This window comes from Myotis daubentonii, chromosome 20, assembly GCF_963259705.1.
Source record: "Myotis daubentonii chromosome 20, mMyoDau2.1, whole genome shotgun sequence".
Classification (NCBI taxonomy): domain Eukaryota; kingdom Metazoa; phylum Chordata; class Mammalia; order Chiroptera; family Vespertilionidae; genus Myotis; species Myotis daubentonii.
The window spans coordinates 14,004,885-14,030,082 of record NC_081859.1 but is presented as its reverse complement, the minus strand read 5'-3'; the positions used below and the strand labels follow the sequence as shown (position 1 = coordinate 14,030,082).

Sequence of the window (25,198 nt, the reverse complement as noted above, 5' to 3'; positions counted from 1 at the left end):
GAAGGCCCCCAGGATAAGGAATGACACAGCAAGAGGCAGGAGAGAGTTCAGGGCACAGACTCCCTGTGGACCATCGCCTCATTTGCATAATTCAACAGAAGTCATCCCGGGAAAACGTCACACGAAAACAACACTGATTGGAGAGGTAGCCCTGTCCCTGATGGGGCCGCTTGTGAAATTACTGAATGACAGCGCTAATCACGCTGCAGATTTTAACTCTTCATGTCCCACCATCCTCACCACCTGACAGCGTCTGAGTGAACCGTCATGGAGGGGCAGGTAGAGAATGCAGGCGCTACTGAGCCACGGCTCCCGCAACCGGCTCACCTGGGAGTCGGAGGCAGAAAGACCCAGAAAATGCCCACGAGGGAAATGGTTTGTTTTGGGGTTTTTCTATTTTTTTTAAGTTAACACATTTTTAAAAATATTTTTTATTGATTTTAGAGAGGAAGGGGGAGAGAGAGAGAGAGAGAGAGAGAGAGAGAGAGAGAGAGAGAGAGAGAGAAAGAAAAAAAAAACAACAACGATGAGAGAGAATCACTGATCAGCTGCCTCCTGCACACCCCACACTGGGGATCGAGCCTGAAACCTAGGCTTGCGCCCTGACCTGGAATCGAACTGTGACCTCCTGGTTCACAGGTCAACGCTCAACCACTGAGCCACACCAGCCAGGTGGAAATGTTTTTTTAAGAAGATATATTTACTATATTACACAAAATTCACGACTACCCCATTCCAGAATATTCCATCCTCCAAAAGAAACCCCATACCTGTTAGTAGTGACTCCCAAGTCCCCTCCCCCAGTCCCTTGGCAACCACTAGTCCGCCTCCTGTCTCTATGGTTACGCCTGAGGATGGATGCCGAGAGGGAATGCCAATGGCTGCCTCAGCCACATGCCCACTGTCCTGGGAACAGGACGGCACAGAGGAGCCTGAGGGTCTGGGCCACAGAGAGGGCCCCCGTGTGGTCAGCACCAGTATGTAAAGTTCATGCCTAAAAACAGCTCAGGGGGCAGCCTGTGTCCGGCCCCGTCCAGGGCCACACCCTCCCACCAGCCACACCCCCAGCAGCACCTCTGTCCCCAGGAAAGGCCAGCCACTCAAAGGCCCCCCACACCCTCCGTGTCTGAAATACAATAACATCCTCCACCTCCTTCCGTCTCCAAAAGTGACTGCTGCCATGGGAGCCCCCGCTGAGTGTGATGGCAAATCTGGAACATTCTGGGCTGGACGACGAGAGGTAGGTGAATCCTGCCTGCCCAGGGCGGAGCCCCTGCAGGAATGGAGGGGAGGGGCCGTCTGCGGAGCTGACACGCAGGCCCTTGGCCTGGCAGCCTTTCCGAATCGAGGTCACGGGGCCTGGGCCTCCTGTGCGCGCATCTGCCAGCTGTCATCCTCAGCCGGCAAGGCTGCTCCCCGAGGGCGTGGTTCTAGCGGAGCCTCCATGCCGAAGCCGGCGGCAGGCTCATCCTGTGTCAGCCCGACGGTTTAGAGGGACGGCGCCGGGGGATCTGTCGTGGGGACGGTTAGCCCTTCGGTGGCAGGAGCCTCGTGCAAGGCTGCCTCTTCCAGGCCCTGGTATCTGTGGCACCGGGAAGTGATGTCTTGCGTCTCTCAAGGGCAGAGAGGGACGAATGCCCTCAGGGGCGGACCCAGAGGCTCACGGGAATCCGTACACACACTAAAGATGCCCAGGACCTACCACCAAGACCCCACGCCTCTGGGAGGCAGGAGGGCCACAGCCCAGGAGCCACTGCGCGCAGAGCTTCTGCTTGCGTGTCTCGCATGGGGAGAAAGGCTTCCTTCGTTCTGTGCCCTGACGTGTGGAGGAAGCCTAACGGAGGAGAGCGGAAGCCGAGGGACAAGCACCTCCCAAGGAAGCGAGTGGGTACGGACCTGGGAAGAGGCTGCACTCGTGATCCCTGACCAGCTCCGTCTGTGAGGGAGCCGGAGGCCGGGGGACAGAGGCTCTCTCCAACTGGGAGCCTCGCTCGTCGGCTCCTCCCTCGCGGGCTGTGTCATAACTGGGAGCTCCCTCACAGACAGCGACGCGTGGAAGCCACGTGGTGTCGTGACAGAGACGCAGGTGGGGCTGGGGAGCGGGAGCCCCATTCAGCCCCAGCACCGTGAACCCCCACCCCTGGGCGCATCACTCATAGCCAACGACACCACTCCTACAGGGCCAGGGGCAAGTGCACGCGCCCCACACACTGGGCTCACGGTATTCTACTAACAGAATCCACGAACGAAGACGCCTCTTTGTCATGGAGGGACTGCCCGTCTAGATGGCGAGGACGGTTATGACAGAAACAAAATACGACAGAATGCAACGCTGTTCTTTCATACAATGAAAATGCGGGTTGAAAGGTGGGCAGTATTAGCATCCTAATGACACATTTTAAATTATTATGATGGGCACTTAAAAATATTAGACATAACTAACATCAGACATTAGAGAGGCCACAAATTACTTATAATGAGCCCTGGTGACATCTGTAGAGTCACGTGAACATGCTATAACAAGGGTGAGTAACGTGCCCTGATATCCAGTTTGCAGCTAGACCAGTGGGTCCCCGTCCGGAGAGCACAAAGCCGTTTCAGCTGGAGCTCTCACCGACCTCCGTGCCCTGAGGCGGTTGGCTGCATGGCACGGAGGAGAAGGGCAGACGCATACAGCCATGTGCCCGCTGTAGGCAGAGGCCCGCACTCCAGAAGCGAGTGCTGAGGGCTGCTGGGAGTCGGAACGAGGTGCCGAGAGGCACAGCATGTCAGAAACCTCCACACAGCCTTTCCTGTCACAAGCACCCCAAGGCCGCCTCCACGCTGTGCCCACAACCCACTGGAGGCGGCCAATGCAGGGCCCAGGTGTGGGTTCATGTTCCCAAGATCCAGAAACTCAGGGGAGGCGTCAAGGAGGAGCCGACCGGCCCCTGGGAGGCAGTATAGGAAACCCATATGGATACGGAGAGAAAGACGCACGGACAGTCCAGGGGAAATATGAACAGAATTTGGTGATGGGCTGACTGTGGGATGAGTAGAAGAAACACAAAAACGAGGCTACCGTTTCCATCATGGGTGGCGTGATCACCTGACACGCTTGAGTCTCAGTTTTCTCATCTAGAAAGTGGAACCGGAAGACATCTGTCCTTACCTAACTCCTAGGGCAGCGATGGCGAACCTTTTGAGCTCGGCGTGTCAGCATTTTGAAAAACCCTAACTTAACTCTGGTGCCGTGTCACCTATAGAAATTTTTTGATCTTTGCAACCATAGTAAAACAAAGACTTATATTTTTCATATTTATTTTATATATTTAAATGCCATTTAACAGCCCTGACTGGTTTGGCTCAGTGGATAGAGTGTCGGCCTGCGGACTCAAGGGTCCCAGGTTCGATTCCGGTCAAGAGCATGTACCTTGGTTGCGGGCACATCCCCAGTAGGGGGTGTGCAGGAGGCAGCTGATCGATGTTTCTCTCTCATCGATGTTTCTAACTCTCTATTCCTCTCCCTTCCTCTCTGTAAAAAATCAATAAAAAATATATTAAAAAAAATAAAATAAATGCCATTTAACAAAGAAAAATCAACCCAAAAAATGAGTTTGCGTGTCACCTCTGACACGCGTGTCATAGGTTCGCCATCACTGTCCTAGGGGAAGGTCATATGAAAAGGAAGTGCTCAGAAAAGAGACAAAAAGAACTCCTGATTATTCAAAAAGGCCCTAGCTGGATTCTTCCCTTCTGTTACCGTTAAGGGGACGTTTTCCTCAAGGCCCAGTGGGATGCTCCGGAAGGCGGGCGATGCACAGGGGGTGAATTATACAGAGAGAAAGAAGGGGAACTCGGGGGCCATCTGCCTAACACTGCGTCCAAACCAAAGTCCAAGCAACTCCCAGTACGCGGCGCCGCACGCCCCTGGCGGCCTAACAGCACTTACTCGTTGCCAACACGGGTTCTTCTTCGTCACACCCAGCCACACTCTCTCGATGCACCTTAAACCAACGTCTCATCTTAGCCCAGCGAACGTGGAGCAGAACCGATCACCTTCATCATCTTACACGTGGCAATAGCTGTGCCCTCCCCTTGGCAGAGCGGGGAAATCCCAGGGCTCGGTCTCCGTTTAAACCCATTTGTGCCGTATTCCTCTTGGACCCACTCGTTCAGACGCACAGCTTGCACGGGCGCTCAGGTCCTCGGAGCTCACCAAACTCCTGGGATTGTTTATTGTTTCCCATGTCCCTGGCCCTTGCTTTGACACCGAGCGATGAGTCAGAACACGCAAGAGAACTCAGAACATGGGCCGCCTCTCCATGACCTCCGCTCCTTGTAAGCAATCCCTCAAGGAGCCCTGCGACCCCAAAGGCCAGAGGGTGACGCCACTGGTCCAGACCACCGGCTACTCAATAAACACTCAGGCGGCTCCACCCCCTCCCCCTCGCCTCCCCCGCCCCCCCTCACCGTTCCTTCTGATGCCTTTACACACAGCCAGGGACGAGCCCGAGCTCTGTGATGCTTCACGTGCCTTTTAGGGCGTTTAAACAAGGCCTTGAGAGCCCCTTCCCCCTTTCATTCTAACCTAAGCCTCTGATTTACAGGTAAACATTGGGCCAGGGAATGATGACAGAGAACAGAGGCAATGACACGCTGCCCCGCAGCCCTGTCCTACTTGCACGCTTAGTATTTTAAAGAGAGAGACGTGTTGTCCTGACACCCAGATACACAGCACCCCCGAGTTCTCAGAGGTCAGCTAAGGGGACCAGGCAGCGAGGGAGACGGTTCATCCGTTTTGTCAGCACGGTTTGCTTTGAAGAATGTGAGAAAGCCCCCCAACCAACCAAACCTCCCTGGAAGGACAGCGTGTCTTCCTGCCCCTGGTCATCCCGTAAGTTGTCAGCTTTGGTGGGGACGGGATGGGTCACTTCATGCCACTGTCTCTCCCCCATGGCCCTACCCCGCAGCTCCTGGGGACCGGAGGAGGGACGGGTGCTCCGAGGGGGGATGGTGGCTGGAGAAGGCACGTCTGCCATGTCACCGTTCGGGAAGGTGGGACTCTGGGGGTCAGCTCTGCCCAGCACCGGGCACCGAAAGGGTGGCCGAATCAGAAGCCGCGAAACAGCTCCTGAAACCCACCACGGCTGACCTCTGTGGGAACTCCTGGGAGGAGGAATAAATCAGCAGCAGGAAGGGCTGCCATGTCGGTCCCGCCGCATCTGGAAGGTCTCCTGTCATTCCCACAGCATCTGGAAGGTCTCCTGTCATTCCAGCAGCATCTGGAAGGTCTCCGGGGAAATGCTAATTGCCGGCCTTTATGGGTCTGGTCTGCAGAGACAATAACCATTGACTGTGTCCTGAGACAGGAGCCACCTGATTCATCGCCGGTGGCTGCTCCTCACCCTGTGCCCTGGCTGGGGGCGGGGCGGGCCACTGGGAACCGGATCTGGGAGTGGGCAGCTGCCATTCCCCAGCTGGACTCCGCGCTCTGGGCTCGAGAAGGCAGGGTTAGAAACCGGGGTGGGGTGACGGAACGCGTTTGCTTTGGAGGAAGGTGAGGCAGAGAATACGTTTGCCCATCTTTTCTTTCTGCCCCCCCTTTGTAAATGTCGGTACAAGCAGTTGTAGTTGGCATTCATCCACTCGTTCCCTCTTTCATTCACATTCCGCCGTCTTCCAGAAGAGACTTTGTACAGTGAGCGCAGTTATCATTCAATTTGCCTTTCACCTGCAGGACCCTGAGAGAACGGAAAATGAATAGTGGAACCTATTTGGTTGTAGGAGGTGGCGGGCGGCTGTGGCGGGGAGCAGGTAAAGGCTGAACCGAAGAGAAGAGAGGCGCCACAGCCAAACATGACTACTCCACGTTGGCCGGGGGCTGGTGTGACTGCAGCAGGGCACATGCCTCCTGTGGGAAACATAAGCATTATCGCCACGAACGAACTAGGAGTGTCCTCGAGGGAGGACCACGTGGGCAGGTGCAGTCACCTTTGTTCCATGTGGACACATCTCGGAGGTGGGACAGTACCTGGCAGCACCGTGTCGCGCCCTTAATTTCTCCCCCAAACTAGAGCACACGATCGAGGAACGCTGCACAACCAACTGGCAAGGCCCCGTCAGAACCGAGAACATAACGTGCCCTCGGGCCACCAACAGCACCTTTCCTGACAGTGACGTCTGAATTAGTAAAACCCTCCACCACCGCGAGCTCCCAAATCGGTGGGAATTCGCATGTTGCTCTTTAACATGTTGCTCTGGAAAGGAGAGCGGGCCCTGGTCCCTGGACTCTGACATCTGCCGGGATGGGCGGGGCCGTGTGTGCACCTGGAGGCCTGGGTTCCGTGGAAAAGCCGGCGTGGCTGCCTGATGGAGGATGCCGAGCCGAGGCAGCCCCGTCCCTGCGTCCGCATCCCTGCAGCCAGGCCTCGCCGTGGCTCTCACACAGGGGACGCCGTGACAGCTGAAGGGGCGGGGGCGGCACCACGGGCATCACCTGGGGGCAGGAATCGCGCTGGTGACCGGGCCCAGCTGCTGCCGCCGGCGGAGGGCTCAGTGTATGGAAGACAGAGGCCAGGATGCAGACAGTCCGCGAGATGGAGGAAGGGCAGGACACTCTGCAGGCAGAACCGGCCACAGGATGAGACCGTGGGAAGCTCTTCTAACAGAGAAACAGGCGCAAAGACTCAGAGACACAAGAGGGTGTGGCCCGTTTAGGGGTCACGGAGGCTTCCGTGTGGCTGCAGTGGGAGGTGGCATCGGGGGGCGGGGGGGGCAGTGGGCAGGGGGGATGCTGGGAGCCTCGCTGTGCCTGAGCCTCCCGTGACCTGCTTAGCTGTTCACCACAGTCCAGCTGTTCAGGGTGGTGATGGCTTTGGGCTTTAGGACAATGATGAGGCGGCTGGGAGGACACTTTGAGGAAGGAGCAGACACAGAGAGAGGCACCGACAGGAAGATGACAGAGCCCCACGGGACGTGGAGGTGTCCGCAGTGGCCCCTAATGCCAGGCGTGTGGATCTCGCTGGCTCCCACCGCTAACAGACCCTTTCAGATCCATTCGCTGGTGACCCACATTCATTCCCTGAGCGAACGCATTTGAAGGGCCTGCTCCTGTGCTGGGGGGGGGGGAGCAGGATGCAAAGATGATGATGAGCGTTTCAAGCTGCTCCGAGGAATTCTCTCTCTGATGGGACGCTGGGTAAACAATGACAACACAGCCTGTAAGCGCTGGGGCACAGAGGAGGGGGACTCCACGGGGTTTCTCCGGGATTTCCCCAAGAGCAAGGGGCTGGCCAGGAAGAGAGCAGAGCCTGGGTGGAGGGGCTGGGGCCGCAGCCACGTGCAAACAGGCAGATTCAGCGACGGGAACTGGCTGGTCATGAAGACACGGCTGGAATCAGCGTTCACAGAAACTGGGAACAGAGCTCCACCACCAAGGCCCGCCGAGCTCTCTGGCGAGAATTTGCCAATACACAGAGCCCGCCATGAGATTTGGGGTACATTCCTCCCTGAAGATCCCTTAAGGCAATGCGAGGGTCCTCCTCTCTTAAGGGCATAACCTAAGAACGGCCATTTGTTGCCAACCAGATGTGACTTGAAGAGTCTGACTGTCATATTAAATGAAAAAGGCAAGGCAGCCACACACAGAATTAGTGTCCCTGACCTTTCCCCACCCGCACGCCCGGCCCCTCCCAGGCTCAGGGCTTTGCTCGCGGAGGCGGCCACTAGTCCAGACGGCAGTGTTTCAGAGCCGAGTCCCCTGGAGGAGACAGAGAGCCTGGAGGGCCAGTCCCAAGTCTGACCCAGCCCCTCCTGAGGTCCCCAGCAGCCATCCAGGTGTGAACCGGTGACCGCAGCCGCTCGAGGGGTGGCATGAACCGCACAGAGGAGGACCGGGGGCAGGAAGCTGGACAAGCCCTCTCGTCCCCCCTGAACCCGCCACGGCTAGGGATGCCTCTCTGCCTCCCTTGCAGAGTGCTGTGCGGGTCTGCTGTGCGGGTCGGGGGCGGAGGAAACTGCTGCTAAACCACAGGCACCTCCTTACAGGGGGGACAGCGGGTGAGACTGAGACAGGCCGTGGACCCCAGTCCAAGCGGCAGAGGCAGGGGGGCCGCGGGCCAGCAGCCAGGAGCTCGGACTCTGGAGCTAGAGGTGACCTGCTTAGCCTCAGGCACGTGACTCTGCCTCAGTTTCTCATCAGGTGGCTTAACGAGTGAATGCATGTAAATGGCTATGTATGTAAATGAGTTAATGCATGTGAATGGCTATGTACGTAAATGAGTTAATGCATGTGAATGAATGGCTATGTATGTAAGTGAATTAATGTATGTAAATGAGCTAACACATGTAAATGGCTATGTATATAAATGAGTTAACGCATGTAAATGGCTATGTATGTAAATGAGTTCATGCATGTCTTGTGGATTGAATGTTTGTATCTTTCCCAAAATTCCTATGTTGAAACTACCCCCAGTGTGATGGTATTTGGGGTGCAGCCCTTGGGAGTTGATTAGGTGATGAGGGTGGGGCCCTTCCGAATGGCGTTCGTGCCCTTTAACAGAGATCCCACCCACAGAGCTCCCTTGGCCTTCCCACAGTGAGGACCCGGGAACAAGAAAGCCGCTGGGGAACCAGGAAGTGGGCCCTCGCCAGACACCGGATCTGCCGGCACCTTGAGCTGGGACTTCCGGCCTCTAGACTGTGGGAAATAAACATTTGCAGTTTAAGCCCCAGTCTATGGAGTTCTGTTACAGCAGCCTGAATGGACTAAGACAGTATGCAAATGTATTATGTATGCAAATGAGTTCATGTAAGTGCACTGTGTGTATTATATATGTAAATGAGTTTATGTATGTAAGTGTACTGTGTGTATTATATATGTAAATGAGTTAATGTATGTAAATGTGCTGTGTGTATTATATATGTAAATGATTTGATGTATGTAAATGAGTTGATTATATAAATGTATTGGTATGTAAATGAGTTAATGTATATACAGCACTCAGAAGAGCATTCAATATACAATAATAGGTGCTAACTACTCTTATCAGCTACTATTCTCCTTACATCAGAACAGGAATGCTACCCCCTTGGCTGGGACTCAAACGTCAACGCGGAGTTAGAATCCCAGAGAACGTTCCAGTGTCCTCTCCGCAGTGACGCTGCGTGACCCTCAGCGATAAAGCCCGTCACTAACGTTTGTGGGTGCGCGTGAGGATGACGCCCTTTCTCTCCCAGGAAGAGAAGCTACACACACCAGAGGGTCCCGCTGTGGCTCCCCTGTGTCTGCAGCGGCCCAGGCTGCCCCCCCACACACCCACTGCCTGTCCGCTTGTGCCCACACCACTGCTTCTCGTCGTTATCAGGCGAAGCTCAAGTTGGAACAGCGTGGTGTTGTGGGGTTCAGCGCCTCCCCCGTCTGCCTGGTGCCCCTCCTGATAAACAGCCACCAGGAGCCTAGAAGGTTCCAGCTCCCTGGCGCCTGGCGAGGGGCCGGGGGCAGCTCTCGCCCCTCCCTGGGGTGCTTTGGTTTCTCCTAAGGGGCAGGGGCACCCTCTGTTTGTCGCATCTGCGCTGGCTGCTCCCCACCAGACCTCCCACGGGACCAGATGGGCGTGACCTGCATCATACCCAACACCCCTTAAGGACTGTGATGTTGAAGGTGAGACTCCAAAGTCCAGAACTGATTCTCTCCCGGGCACAGAGGGGTCTGGGGGAGGCTACCTGGGTGGAGACAGGGTCTCACACGGGTCCCACTGTCTGAAGAAAACCCTGAGGGAGTGGGGGTGCGGTGGGAGGGAGCCGGGTGCTGGAGGAAGATGCCTTCAGGGGAGACAGCCCACCTGACAGCCAAGTAACAACCTGAGATGCACATCAGAGTCCCTGGGCAGCACGGGGCTGACAGAGTCCCTGGGCCAGGGGGAACTGATGGCTTGGGTCCCCCCTTTCCCAGAAAAGCAAAGATCTACAGAACTACACGAAGCCAGTGAGATGCTTTAGACCCCCGTGCCCCACGGAAGCAGCACAAAACCCCAGATCCCTCTTGTTTCTTCTCATATAACTAACAACAGACTACAATAAAGCAAATTAACATCCGGCAAGCTCTGAGCTTTACCACAAATATCATGGCGGGATTAGAAGGAAGCAGCATCCGCAGCTACACTTTTCTCTCCTGGGAAAGAACTAGAACAGCCAGGCCTGTGTGCGGTAGCCCACGCCCAGCTCACAGGCTCTCTCCTCCCTCCGAGAAGGGAAGGCCGCGTCTCGGGCCTGGGTCCCGCCAGGAGGGGAACCGGCAGACAGCGGGTCTCAGTGGCTGAAGTGAGTGGGGGTCTGGTCCATGTGAACCCACTCCAACACGGTGGGTCCCAGCCCTGCCCCTCCGCTCACGGTCTGCGGGGGGGGGAGGGGGTGCGGCGCGGGCAGGAGGGTGGCGGAGGGGGCAGGTGACATGGGAGCCGGGCCTCGAGGGGTGAGCAGCAATTTTCCAGGCCAACATGACGGAGAGATGAGCGTCCCTGGCAGAGATGAGGGCAGAGGAACAGGAGGGAGGCGGGGAGGGTCTCGTCTGTCCATGGCACATGGCGTGGCATCAAAACCTCCTGTCGGGAGCCAAAATGTCAACGAGACTGATCACAAAAAACAGACGACCCCCAGAAAAAGCAAAGCCCTGTGACTCGCTGTCCATCGGGCAGTGAAACTTTGAATAAAGAAACCAGAATCCCTTACGTTTGATTTCCACGCGATGAGCCCTCAGCCCACAGAGGCTGTGAGAACGCACGTGGCGGCTTCCACGTGAGGGTGACAGGAGCTGCTTCGCTCACGTGACCTGGCAGCATCGGCCTCGGCTCCTGTCACAGGGTTTGAGAGCGTCCTGGGCGATGCTCAGTCACCCGCCGGAGAAGGCGCGGCCTCCCCTCTCCCCGTCACCACCTCCCGCGACGCCGAGGTCTCCGAGTGACACTCAGGCGTCGTGCTTTGCCAATAGACGAGTCTTTCCCGAGCGTGAGTTACACTGTTAGCGGGTCAACAGTGACGGAAACTCCGCACACGGAATGTTCCGGGAGGGCAGGCCGGTTAACGACCGACCGGGGGGCGCCGGACCCTGCCCCTGCCTGAGCTCTGGGCCTGAGTGAGCGGACATCATCCAGCCCCCGGCTGGTGCCGGAGGGACGGGGACGAGGCCTGGTCAGATGCTCCGGGGAGGGGAGGAGGCCAAGTTCATCCCAGCACAGTACATGCAGACGGGGCCTCGCACAGGGGCAGAGGGCAGCGGGGGCCTCGCACAGGGGCAGCGGGCAGTGGGGGCCTCGCACAGGGGCAGTGGGGGCCTCAGGGGGGGACATCCTGGGGGAATAGCACCCAAAGTCAAGCCTGAAGAAGATAAGAGTGAAGGAGGAAGCTGCGGGGGGGCGGGCAGGGAGGAGGACAGAGGCTGGAAGTGGGAGGAGGCGTGGCCTCCCTGCAGGACTGACAACTGGTCACGGGCGTCCAAGGGGCAGTCAGGGGGCAGAGCCAGGGGGCAGAGCTGGAGGGCAGCCGCTCCACAGCCCTGCGTTGAGCAATTTCGAGCGTCCACTGAGTGTTGTGTCCACTGAGTGGCGTGTCCACTGAGGAGTTTAAAGGGGAAGCCGTGCGGTCACTGGGCAGAGCGAGGGGTCATTTGGGTTCGAGTGGAGGCAGGGCAGCCTCGGGCAGTCCTGCTGGGCCCGCATCCAGGCCGTGGCCGCTCCATGCTGCCCTGGCTCTATCCCAGACCCCAATTTTCTATGAATCAACGGCCTTGTGAGTATCCAAGATGGATTTCTCATCCTCGAAATCCAAGGTTGCCGGCAACCGGTGTCCTGGAATAACTGCCATCACTTCCCTCCGCATCACCACCTGCCCCTTGACCGTGGAGAGCTGCGGGCTAAATGCCTGGTCTGGGGTTGGGTGGGAATCTCTGAGGTGGGCCTCAGTTGGGACCGTTAGGCAAATGGGCCCGTGTTTCACCTGTGCTGCTTCTCCTCGGAGATTAAATCCTAGTTCGTGTCCTAAACATGGACTCACTTCCCCCACAGCCATCTCTCCAAGACCCACGCAACGCGTCCCCACCCACGAGTCACGGCAACCTCAGCCCCACCTGCCTGGTTGGAGCATCCACAGCCTGAGCTCCACAGGCCCACGGGAGAGGCCTTCCGCCACCCTCCTGGCTCAGGCCCGCGTCCTCCAGCACGGCCGCCGGAGCCCTCAGTCACCCGGGAGAGAGCATACTTAGGGTCCCCACTTTGCCTGCATTCCCTCCCAATTCATATACTGAAATCCTAGCCCCCAAAGGCGATGATGTTAGGTGGTGGGGCGTTTGGGGGGTCACTATGTCACGAGGATGGAGCCCTCGTGAATGGGATTTGAATTCTTTTTAAAAATATATATATTTCTATGGATTTCAGAGAGGAAGGGAGAGGGAGAGAGAGAGAAACATCAATGATGAGAGAGAATCATGGATCGGCTGCCTCCTGCACGCCCCACACTGGGGATGGAGCCCACAACCCAGGCATGTGCCCTTGACTGGGAATCGAACCGCGACCTCCTGGTTCATAGGTCGACGCTCAACCTCTGAGCCACAGCGGGGCTTGCCTGGGGCTCCTGAATAGGCACTCGCAGTGCCGGTCCAGGAGTGTTTCCTGGTAGCACAGGGAGTCAGACTGGCTCAGATCGAGAGGCCTCACTTACTACCTTGTTCAGGCGTGTGTTTCACAAAGAACTCTTAGGCCGGTTAATTTCAGAGAGGGGGGGGTCTTCCGCATTGTGCTCCCTCCTGCCAGTGGGATGGCTGCGGAGCCGTGTGTGACTGCGGTAACCGGGGAAACAAACCTTTTCATAAACATTAACGTGCAGAAATTGGGCCTTTTTGTTCTACAGGCCGAGCAGGTGTGGCCCGCACTTCCTGGTGGATGCGAGACCATCCGCCTGAAATCGATGCCCCCGCAGGCAGGGCGCTGGCTCGGGGCCGCACCTGCCCCCAGGGCGCTGAGGCCTCCAAGGGCTTAGATTCTCCTCCCCCTGAACGTCTCCCCCTCACTCCCGGCTAAGCTCTGCTCACCGCTTCTCGCTAAGCTCTGGGAGTGACTATTCTCCCAGATAAACTGCTAGATGGCTGTGGAAAGGCCGTCCACAAAGGGAGCTCCCAAAGAAACCCTCCTCTCAAAAGCACACGGTCATCGCTCAGCACACGCTGGCTGGCTCGGCATGGGCCACGGCTGCACTGGAGGCTCGTTATCTCGCCCTGGGCCCCTCCTGAGCGCTCAGGGACGCCTCCTGCGAGTCATCTGGAAATTCAGGGTGGCTCTTCCTCTCCTTGGACATGCTCCTCCTCCTCCAGCCCTGTGGTGACAGTGGGATCGGCCACTTCCTCCCACCCACCCCCTGAATCTGGGCGATCCCAGCCCCTCCTGGGAGTCTGAGCTCCTACGTCAGGTTCCAGGGACCCTGGCCCGCTCCAGGCCCTTCTAGCTCCTCAGAGTTTGAGTTCCTTGTTGCTTGAAACTAAAGTCTTCTAATTAATACAAAATCCCTTTCACTCTCCTCTAGCCCCATCTCCCACCCCCTTCTAGGCTACTGCCCTCAAGTACAGTGGGGCCTTGACTTAGGAGTGTCCCGACTAACGAGTTTTTTGAGATACCAGCTGTCTCTCGGCTGATTTTTTTGCATTGAGTTGACAGAGTAATTTGAGTTAACGAGCTCCTTAACGAGCTCGGTCTTGGAACGAATTAAACTCGTAAGTCAAGGCCCCACTGTACGCATAGTTTTCACGGTAACTCCGGATCCCCCATTGCTGATGCCCATTTCCTATCTCAGCAGCAGCCTGCTCGCAGAAACGAGGCAGCACCAGCATCTGACAGGCAGGGAAGCAGAGTGGGGAGTGCACGGGGATGGAGGGCATAACCTGAGGGTAGGCGGCTTTCTGTGTGACCTTGAGCAAGCCCCTCGCTCCACACCACCTGTTGAGGGGGCAACTTCCTTATCACACACGTCAGGGGATTCTATCCATAAGCGAAGGGTGAGTGAGTTCTCTTCAGGAAGAGCCTGTGTCAGTGCAGGTGTCTTGCACGCCCCTGAGATTCGTTCACACGAAGGAACTGCAGGGACTTGCAGGTAGCACATCCAAGTGTTAAAAATGGAACAAGAGTACGTCCTGCCGCCTCTCAGGCGGCCCCACGCTGCAGTGTGAATACGCGGGACATTGCCGTGCGCTCAGCGAAAGGAGGAAACTCGCCGGGAGGCCAATTATCATGCACAAACTGCGGCCGTGTCCGCCCTGAGAATCGGAGTGATGATGACGAGAGGTATTTTTAGTTTGCCTTGTCTGCCTAAAGAATGGCTTTTAACTCTTTCAAATGGCAATTTCTGGGATCCTTGAGGACAGAGACTATTTTGAACTCCTCCGTGCATCCCAAAGTAGCCGGCATACAGCAGGTGCATAATACATGCCTTATGCATGAACTGATGGACAGACACGTGGATGGATGGATGATGGATAAATGTATTCAGAAAATATCTGCTATACTCTATGTTCTCATGGCTTTCGGTTCAGGGGGCTTTGTCCGCCTGGCATTGGGCTAAGCATTTCGGGGGTATGAAAGCATAGAAACCAAGGTCCCCACCCTCAAGACTCAGCGGAGAAGATAAACCGCACCCATAAAACAACGCCGCTTGAAGCAGCAAGTGTGTCATGAGAAGAATCAGTACAAACATCAGAGAAGCGAGGGAGCCGGTTGGGGGTAGATACGGCCTGTGGACAAAAGTGGGCACGTAGGCAGGTCTGGAAGAGTGGGTGGGTGTGTCCTCACCTTTCAGCAGGGCCTAACACTTCCCCTCCTCCCAACGCTCACCTCTCAGGTTGTGTTAAAGATCCAGGGACATGATACAGGCAAAACGGGGTGTGAGCAGCAAGGCCTCACACAGGTAGGAAGGATCATCAGAGCAGAAGAGGAGACCCAGGCCGTGATCCCTTCTAGCCATTCACTCACCTAGTTAAGTTTATGTGTCAACTAGGCTGGGTCCAGGTCCCCAAATATTTGGTCAAATATAATTCTAGATGTTTCTATGAAGGCAGTTGTTTTTTTTTTAAAGATCAAATTAACATTAACAGCAATAGACTTTGAGGGAAGCATATTACCCTCCATAGTGTGGTGGGCCTCGTCTAATCAGTTGAGGTCTTAGTGAAAAACGAAAGACTGGCCTGGAAGGAGAGGAAACTGTGTCAGCAGACTGTCTGTCTTTGCACTTGAACTGTAATTATCCCCTGGGGCCCCATGTGCTGGCTTACCCTGCCGAGTTTGGATTTGCCAGCCTCCACAATTGTTCTCTCTCTGTCTTTCTCCCTGCCCCACCCCCCATGCGCCTTTCCAGGACACTGCCTGACCCCCAGCAGCTACTCCGTCAGCACAGCTCAGCCACGCTCACTGCATAGTCTCAATCCTCTGCCTTCCTCCCCAACCTGAATGGCTGCAGGCTTTCAGACACAGGCACGGTCTCAAGTGCAGGACAGGTAGCTGTGTTCTAGGGTTAAGGGGGGTGGGGTGCTGAGCATTTACTGCAGGGCCCTGGCGGTCAGCTGGGCCACCTGGGGTGGGGCAGATAAGCACACCTCTTCCACAGCAGGTGGCATGCCTCTGCGAGCTCACACTCCTGAAGAAGAGAACAGAACTTACCAGCCCAGGAAGCTAGCGCCGGGAAACAGAGACCAGATTTATCATCGCTGGCTTGCTTTGCAAGAAAACAATCTGATAAGCTACAGCTGGTAGAATGCCCACTAAAGAATCCACCAAGTGCTCACTGTTGGTGGCAAAGAGATCTCAGCTGAACCACACGTGGACGAGACTTCTGAGTAGTTGGCTGTGGCATGGGGCACTGAGCGGACCAAGGGAACAGGGAGGGAAACTTGAAAGGGCTTTCATCTCTGGCACTAACAGCTACTCTAATGGTTCTATTTCTGGCTCTTTTATCTGGAAAGTCAACCACTCTAATAAATGCTGGGGCTTAGAGGTCAGTGTTGTGGGCTGCGTGACTGTGTCCCTCCCAAAGGTACATGTTGAAATTCCAACCCCCAAGGTGATGGATGGCATCCGGAGATGAGGACTTTGGGAGATAATTAGGTCAGGAGGGTGGTGCCCACATGCTGGGATTAGTGCCCTTATGAGAAGAGACTGGGGAGCTGGCTTTCTCGCTCTTTTTTTCTCTCTCCTTTTCCCCTGCCCATCTCTCCTCTTTACCATGTGAGGTGCAGCAAGATGAACATGGTCCCACCAAAGAGATCCCTCACCAGGCACCAGGTCTGCCACCACCCTGACCTTGAATCTCCCAGTCTCCAGAACTGTGAGAAATGCGTTTCTGTTGCTTCAGTCACGAGATCTATGGTATTTTTGTTATAGCAGCTGGAGCGGACTAAGACAGTAGTTACAGAACAGAACTGGAGGACTTGTCAAGCAATTTGAGCGAACACAGAGGGTATTATATTGCGGATCTGAGTAGCTAGAGGATTTTAAAATCAGAAACCATTTACCAATCTAAAGAAAATTATATTTTGCTTTTAATAAGGTATCAGAGTGAATCCCCCTCCGTAATGATACAGTTCAGTTCCATGAAGCATGAGAAAGGAATTCGAATGTTTTGTTATACAAGCCATTGGCTAGGCAAGAGGAGCATTTTCTACTCTGAGGCACAAAGGAAAACTTTCTAATTAACTCAGCAGTTTGGACTCCCCATTCTTTATAAAAATGACTATCAATCCCATTTTAATGGGATAATTACAGCAAATCACGATTAACTTCCCTTTCAGCCATTAGCAAGAGAAAGACACAGAAAGATAAGATGCTAGAAATGTTAGCTTAAAATATACCTACTATTCCCCTTCTCTTGGTATCAGTAATTGTCTAATTGTGCTGAGCTGACTAAAATGTGTGTGTGTTTTTTGGACAAAGAATGATCAAAAGCCTTATTCTAGCATTATAATCCATCTTATTGCCCTTTGGTTAATTGAGAAAGTGGCATTTATTCCAGAGAGAATTCCCTCATTTTATCTCATGTTTTCATTCCATAATTCAGGATGCTAATTAGGGATTACAGGTGTTCTGGGAGGCCCCAGACCTATCCTCCAATTACGATAAAGGTTTCTAGTCTTTATAAGGCCCCTTAGAAAAATCACCTCCCTATTCCTCTCTCTGCACATGTACGTACACACACACACACACACACACACGCACACACACACCCCTACCACTGCCACTTAATGTCTAAGAAACAGAGTCAGCCCTAGCTGGTTTGGCTCAGTGAATAGAGTGCTGGCCTGTGGACCGAAGGGTCCTGGGTTCGATTCTAGTCAAAGGCACGTACCTTGGTTGCAGGCTCTTCCCCAGCCCGGGGAACTGGCCGGGGCTCATGCAGGAGGCAACCAATCGATGTGTTTCTCTCACATCGATGTTTCTCTGTCTTTCCCTTTCTCTTCCACTCTCTAAAAATCAATGGAAAAATATCCTCACGTGAAGAAATAAATAAGTAAATAATAAAAAGCAGAGCCAGTAGAATTGAGGCTGGAAACTCCAGGATTCAAATTCTGCCCTATAGTCTTCACGACTGACCATCTTTTACACTCAAACTTTAAAATTCTCTCACGTAAATGGGTTCACAAGTTAGTTCATTTTGTTGGGGCGCAGTTTCCTTGTATTGAAAATGTGAGGATTGGACAAGATGCCCTAGGAGCAGAGTCCTCCTTGCAGTGTGCCAGCCCGCCAGTAGGAGGCAGCACCTGACGGCACTCTGCCTGGGTAACTCCCATGCTGAGGGAGAGTGGGGCCAAGGGCCAGTGGGGTCTTGTCCTTTGGATGCCCGTAGTGTTTGTCTCATCATCACAGCTTCATCCTGCAGGATGGGTCCTTCCCAGCGTTGACTACCTGCTTGGGACTTCACAAGTTCTACACAGAATTACGTAAAAATTCTCAGTCTTGGTCGTGTCCTTTTTGTAAGCAGGCACTGATGGGGCTCAAAGATGAAAAGAACATACTCCCTGCTCTCAATGAGTTTATGACTCATGAGAGAAACAGAGAAGGACACTTTGCTAGGAATGCAGAGAACTGAGCTAGCTGGCCCATGATGGCTGTAGATGACAGTGTCTGGAAGGCCAAGTGTCCCAGGAACGTAAACCAGGAGGTTTACAGAAGACCCCAGCTCCTGCCTTAAAGCAGGCCGGGCAGTTCAGAGAACTGGAAAATGCAGAATTGCCATAAAGAAAATAGATGGAGCCCGGCCGGTGTGGCTCAGTGGTTGAGCGTCAACCTATATGAACCAGCAGGTCACAGTTCTATTCCTGGTCAGGGCACACACCCGGGTTGCGGGCTTGATCCCCAATAGGAGGCGTGCAGGAGGCAGCCGATCAATGATTCTCATCATTGATGTTTCTCTCTCTCATTCTCCTTTCCTCTTTGAAATCAATTTAAAAAATGTTTTTTTTTTAAGAAAATGGATATAAACTTGCTTCCTCTTTCTATGCCCCCAATGCTACACTAATGCACCTGGGCTGCCAGGCAGGTCACTTTCTGGGGTCAAGACCACACGCCTCCTTCCTGCTTAGCCAGTTTCCATCCCGTTTGCTCCATGTGGACATCCTGGGCAAAGAAAGCCAGAAAACGAGTATTTTATGTGGAACACTGTGCCATCTTATCACGATCTAATTAAGCTGAAATGTGCTGCCTGCCCTTCAAGCTCTCCACCTAACAATGAAGACAAGAGAAAATTATACAGACTACTCGATCAGCAGTGCCAAAAGCCGTCATACTAAAATGAAAACCAAACTGGCACGGCCCTTTTTGAGGCATGTTTTACCCTGACCTTCCTGTTCAGTCGCCCCTAAATAGAGAATATCCCCCTAATACGTCCCTTCCGTGTGCAAGAATGAAGAATGCTAACGCCCTTTAGGGTGGCAGGGGGTGTAGGAAAAAGTCCCCCCGACTTAGGTCACTCGGGTTTGGCCCCTGAGGGTCCGCACCTGCACCTGTGAGCCCTGAATTTCTGGGATGGTGCATCTGCACACTGAGCATGTGCGGCCGGAGACGGCGGCGCTGGGACTGCGCGGACACCTCGGCCTCCGTGGGAAAAAGGAGAGCAGACGGCGAAGATCAATGAGCGGGAACATTTCCCCAAGTCCCCTTTCTCTGGAGATGCGGGCTGGAGGAGGGGCCAACATAAGGAAGGAAAGGAGAGGAAGACCCGAACCCGAGCTATGTACGTGGCCTTCGCAGGCTCGACCAAAACCAACGGAGCGCAGAAAAGGCAACTGTAATTAGGAGGGAAGGTCACAGGAGTGTATTTCCCGGTAGAGCTGACGATTTAATTTAATTTAATTCATCCCGATGAATGTGCACGTGTGCGTTTTCACAGTCTTCCCCTCGGCTCGGCTCGCACACACCAAAACAGAAAACGCACAAGTCACTTTTCTCATCGATACGTTTAAGGAGGGAGTGGTCACGGGTGAGTGAGACGTGGAACCCAGGATTCTCCATCAAAAGGGAACCCACTGCTGCACAGCTCCTTGAAGTTAACCTGCCTACCTGTTCTCTCTGACAGAGCTTCCGGACGAGGGATGGTAGAAATAAGGATGAGGAATTCAACTATTTGCACACTGTCTGTTCAAACACCCGGGCCCGTGGTGGGCTGGACGGTGTGACAATCCCTCCTCAATGGAACGTGGCATCACTTCTTGAGCCAGGGACCCCTGCACCAGCCACGTCTACTTGCTGATCAATGAGTAAGAGCTACGTTAGCAACTCATCAAGGTCTTAATCAAATGCTTCTCTCGCGTTGTTTCCCCTTCTTGTCATCAGACTGTCAACTGGACAAGACTCTTGGCTTCCTTTTCCACGCGGTGTTTGCTAAGGGCTCAGTAACTGAAGGACTTCTACCCTTAAAAATGGCCGTAACTCTGTAAAGGGAGTGGTGCTTTTAGGTGCCTTTTTCCCTAGGCCAGCGGTTCTCAACCTGTGGGTCGCGGCCCCTTTGGCGGTCGAATGACCCTTTCACAGGGGTCGCCTAAGACCATCCTGCATATCAGATATTTACATGACGATTCATAACAGGAGCAACATGACAGTGATGAAGTAGCAACGGAAATAATGTTATGGTTGGGTCACCACATGAGGCACTGTATTTAAAGGGCCAGAAACTTGAGAACCACTGCCCTATGCTATTAGTTTACACACCAAACAAGAGAAAGTTTAGAAATAGACTAATTATAGACAATACAGGACCTGGTGAACATGAACCAAGTAGTGAGTGTGAGTGTATGTGTGTGTGTGTGTGTGTGTGTGTGTGTGTGTGTGGAGAGAGAGAGAGAGAGAGAGAGAGAGAGAGAGAGAGAGAGAGAATATATGTTCATATCATTTAATAGAGGTCAAATATGCTGCTACTGGGTTTGAAAACAGTGCCAAATAAGAGACAGGTACGATTTCGACTCCAGGACTGGGAAGAACAGAGATGAATGGGTCCAGCCTTTAATGCGTAAGAGACATAATCTGGCCAGACAGGCAAGTCTGCTTCTCAACTACCAGTGGGATGATTCCACCAGATGCCCTGCCCTGGGCCACACCGTTCACGGAGGAGAAAGCTCAGTGAAGCCGCTCAGGAATGCACAGGCAGATGGGCATGGGCATGGGCATGGGCGGTGACGGGGATCCACACAGCGGATGCCACACCCCCTCTGCTGCCCAGACGAGGCTAAGAGAGGACCCGAGGAGAAGGAACCATCACTTTAGCCCAGGAGTGGTGGCTGGGGCTGATGCCAGGCAAACATTTCATGGGGACCTAGAGTTCATGGAGATCAGGATACGCCCTCCTTCCTCTCCCTTTGCAGGGATGTGGCCCAAGTAGCCACTCAGCCCCTATGTGCTGTCCCCTGCGGTGACACCTACTGCAGTACCTGGAACGCAGTACGGCTGTGGATACTCACTGAATGAGTCAGGTGTGGCAAACCCTCCTCACTCTGTCCCCAGCTTAATTTCCCATCATCCCCCTTCACATTTGCTCCATCCAATTTTTAATGAACTTTCCAAATTCCACAGTCCATCCTCTCGCTGCTGGTACTCATCTCCAAGAGTTTTCTTTTATCCCCAAAACATGTTGGGGGTTGGGGGAAGGCATTCCTAGAGATTATGAAGGAATTATTATGAAGACATTATTTCCCTCCTGATATTCTTCTGGGAAGAGAATTAGCCAACACCCAGGTGGACTGTCATCACCAATGCAATTTCACCATTACCATTCTTACCTTTAAAAGCGTCCATGGGTTTGTTTGTTCATGTATGTTGGTTTCTTAAAGATTCCATGTGTAAGCTAAATCATATGGCATTTGTCCTTCTCTGCCTGACTTATTTCACTTAGCACAATACCCTCTAGGTCCATCCACGAATAGTAAGAGTTCATTCTTTTTTTAGGGCTGAGTAATGCTCACCTTGGAAGGTATATAAATGTCTAATCACTACGCTGTACACCTGAGAATAATAAATAATATAATACTATATGTCAGCTATTGTTGAAAAATAAATTTTTAAAAAAGAAAAGCATGTATGCACCCATGGTATGGCTAGAGCAGGGGTGGGCAAACTTTTTGACTCGAGGGCCACAATGGGTTCTTAAACTGGACCGGAGGGCCGGAACAAAAGCATGGATGGAGTGTTTGTGTGAACTAATATAAATTCAAAGTAAACATCATGACATAAAAGGGTACGGTCTTTTTTTTTTTTTTTTTTAGTTTTATTCATTTCAAACGGGCCGAATCCGGCCCGTGGGCCGTAGTTTGCCCACGGCTGGGCTAGAGTCATAGACATAGTGAGTTAACGGATCATGGGAATTGCTCTAGAAGCTCATCACCCAAGACAAAGAGCTCTGACATTAAGCTGTGACACACTGATACATGAGCCTTAAACAAGGATGTTAATTAATTGTGCAAACAAATTTCACTACGAGTGGATACTGACTTAGGAGAAGGAACCATTTCCAAACAGATTAGCCGTATCGTTTACATATAAGCCAAATCAGTGAAATATAAACAGGGACTAAGCTGCTCTGATCCACTAATCATCTCCATCAGTTCATTATGAATGTCTTTACAAGGCCACTCAGTATCATAGTTTCATTACATCATTTCAAAGTTAGGCAGAAATGTTTTAAGTCTGTAATTCCACCTTCTTAGATCAAACCGTCCTTCATGTTGCACCAGATTACAAGTGTTGTAAGAGCGCGATTCTGCCTCCTCTGCCCTGAGTGCAAGCCTAGCGCCCAGCACCGGTGCCTGACACATAGTAGGTCCTCAATAAATATTCACCGTGAGCCTGGATCTGCTCTAGGTGCTGAGGAGAAGTGCTCAGGGGCCAGCAATGGCTCCAAGTAGAAGGTGGCTGTGGGTAGTTGCCCCAGAAACAGCAGGGAGTGGGAGCCAGGGGAGGGGTGGCATGGAGCGCCCAGATCTCCTCTGTGTCTGCTCACCCTGTTCCTGCCTCTTCTCTCCCAACCATGACTCTGAAAGGGGGCACATGTCCTTCTCCACTGGATGAAGGCAGCTGGTTCCCAGCATTCGTCTGCTATCATCATGGCCCTGTGACACGCTTATCTCCAGCCCAGATTCTGAAAGGGCTTGTGTATCTAGGTGCAGCCCAGTGAGACAGCAGAAAATAAAGGATTCCTTGCATTGATTCAGGAGGCACCGGAAAAACTTACCTTCTCTGGGCCTCAGTCTTCCTGTCTACTTCATGAGAGGGGAGCTCTCAATGGACCCCTAAAAGCCCTCCCACACTGCCCCTCCCCTGGGAACTGCCCTGAAGACCATGTCACCACCCACACTCCCTTTCGCTTAGACCACATTCCATTGCTCAGACCTTTATCTTTCCCCTCCTGACTTTCCCAGGATCCGGACCCGCCCAGAGAGTTCTCCGCCAAAAAAGCCCACCTGGAGTCCCTGACAACCTCTGCCTCCCCACCCCTGGGTGCTGGCGCCATTTGGGGGCTCAGCCCATCTGGTCTCCAGATGACCTAATCCTATATAATAAAAGGCTAATATGCAAATTGTCCCCTCGACCGGGAGTTCAACAGGGAGTTTGACCAGGGGGCGGGGCCAACCAGTCAACCTCCTGCACCCCCTTCCCCCGGCCAGCCCGGCCCTATCAGACCCGATCAGGGTGGGCCCGCCAACTGGACCCCACCCATGCACAAAGTCATGCACCAGGCCTCTAGTAAATCCATAATTCTTTACCCCTTTCAGCCTCATGCGTTCCTCCTTCAGTGACCCTAACACTGAGGAAGTCCTTGGGGGCTGGGCATGAGATGGGGGTTGGGCTGGGCTTGCTCCCCTCGGCCCCCTCATGAGGCCCCAGCTCTGGGGTTTAAATAATTAGGTTGCTTTTGGCAACTGAATCAAGTTTATCAACATCAAACATACCGATTTATATATATACTAGAGGCCCGATGTACGAAAATTCATGCAAGAGTAGGCCTTCCATTCCCCAGCTGCTGGCACCGGCTTCCCTCTGGCACCTGGGACCTGGCTGGCTTTCCCCAGGCCCAGCTGCCTCAGGAAAGACATCCAGAATGACGTCTGGAATTCGTCCGGTCTAATTAGCATATTACCCTTTTATTATTATAGATGATATGTAGCATCAACTACTTATGTTCTATATTAAACTCAATTGTCTTTCCTTAAGAGGGCCCCAGGTGAACCCTAGAAGGACTGCCTCATGGCTGAGGCCACTGACGACCATGAACCTGGCACAACCATGTCTGAGGGCCCAGGGGAAAGAGCATCAGTGACCGAAATACACGGCCGCAGCTCCCTTCGGCCAGATCTGCACGTTTCCAAATGAAGCCGGGGGGGGGGGGCCTCCCGTGGCGCTGGCACTGACTCCCGGTGCCTGCCGGAAGCAAGGGACATGGAACAGCCACCTCGTTCTCTCGCTCAGGTCTCTACCCATCTCGGCTTCTTTACCAACTGAAGACTCAACCGCAGCTGCCTCACCCAGATGTTTATCAGACGAGAGAGCATTGAAAAACCAAGTTATCCCAACGTAGCTGAGCAACACCCGGAAACAGTGCTCCTGCCCCTCTTTCTAAGTCTTCGTCAAAATTCAAACTGCGTTTCTTGGCTAGAACAGGACAACTGAAGTCGCTCCCCAGAAACCCCACCAGGAGTCAGGCCCCAAAGCAGAAGCTGTGATTTCTCCGAGGAGGAGAACGCCATGAGCATGTCGCGGCATCTACGAAGCATCCTCAGGTCTTATCCTGCGCTGTGTCTGCCTCCTGCCTCTGCCTGCCGTCTTTTGTGTTTCTTTCAAGGGTGACAATTCTGTCCAACAAGGGAAACCCCTTTTTTTTGCCAAAATCAAATCAGATCTCCATTCATTGGAATGTCTGAATTTACTGTTTAGTACATGTAACCCAAGAAAACCCTACAGGACTTCCAATGAATTCCGTTTTGTCTCCTTTTCTCCCTGCCACCTCCTTTTTTCTTTCTTTCTTTTTTTTTTTTTAGAGAGGAAGACAGAGGGAGAGAGAGACAAACATCAATGATGAGAGAGAATCACTGACCAGCTGCCTCCTGCACGCCCCACACTGGGGATCGAGCCTGCAATCTGGGCATGTGTTTTGACCAGGAATTGAACCGTGACCTCCTGGCTCATAGGTCAACCTCCTGTTTTAAACAAATAAACCGGAGCCCTGGTTTTCTCCTTTCCCCGCATACGGGGCCCCACACCCTGAGCCAGTGGAGACGGCGGGGTGCCTACCTTGCCCAGGCCCGGCGTGTCCTTCACCTTGCTGACGGCCCGCAGCAGGCAGGGCGGGGCGGGGGGCGGGGAGGTCTGCAGGATGCCACTGAAGCTGGTGCCGAAGAGCGGGGGCTCGGCCACGGAAGTGGAAGGTCGGTGCTTCTTCTTCTTAGAGGATAGATTCAACTTCTGGGCAGCTCTGGAGGGAAAATGCAGAAAGTGAACAGTAAGGGGAAAGGCTGGTACCATCACAGATATGCACGTGACTTCATTCTCTCGCCCTCGCTCTCGCTGAAGCTTAATCGTTCTCTCTCCATCCTCCGTGGGCTCCGTAGCCGCCCTAAACTACAGCGGAGTCGACTTAACGAGCTCCCCAATCATTTCTACGGCAGCCAAGAGCCGTAAAAGTGCCCGGGTCTGCGGTGGAGATTTAC

General features: G+C 53.6%; 1 protein-coding gene across 2 annotated transcripts in view; it reads right to left on the bottom strand.

Moving 5' to 3' along the window:
* Window positions 1–25,198, bottom strand: part of KIF26B (kinesin family member 26B) — a 366,533-nt gene that overhangs the window by 72,847 nt on the left and 268,488 nt on the right. For both annotated transcript variants that reach the window (XM_059677744.1, XM_059677743.1), the window contains one exon: window positions 24,783–24,963. In XM_059677744.1, coding sequence (XP_059533727.1) covers window positions 24,783–24,963 — 181 coding nt within the window. The remainder of the gene's footprint in view (window positions 1–24,782; window positions 24,964–25,198) is intronic.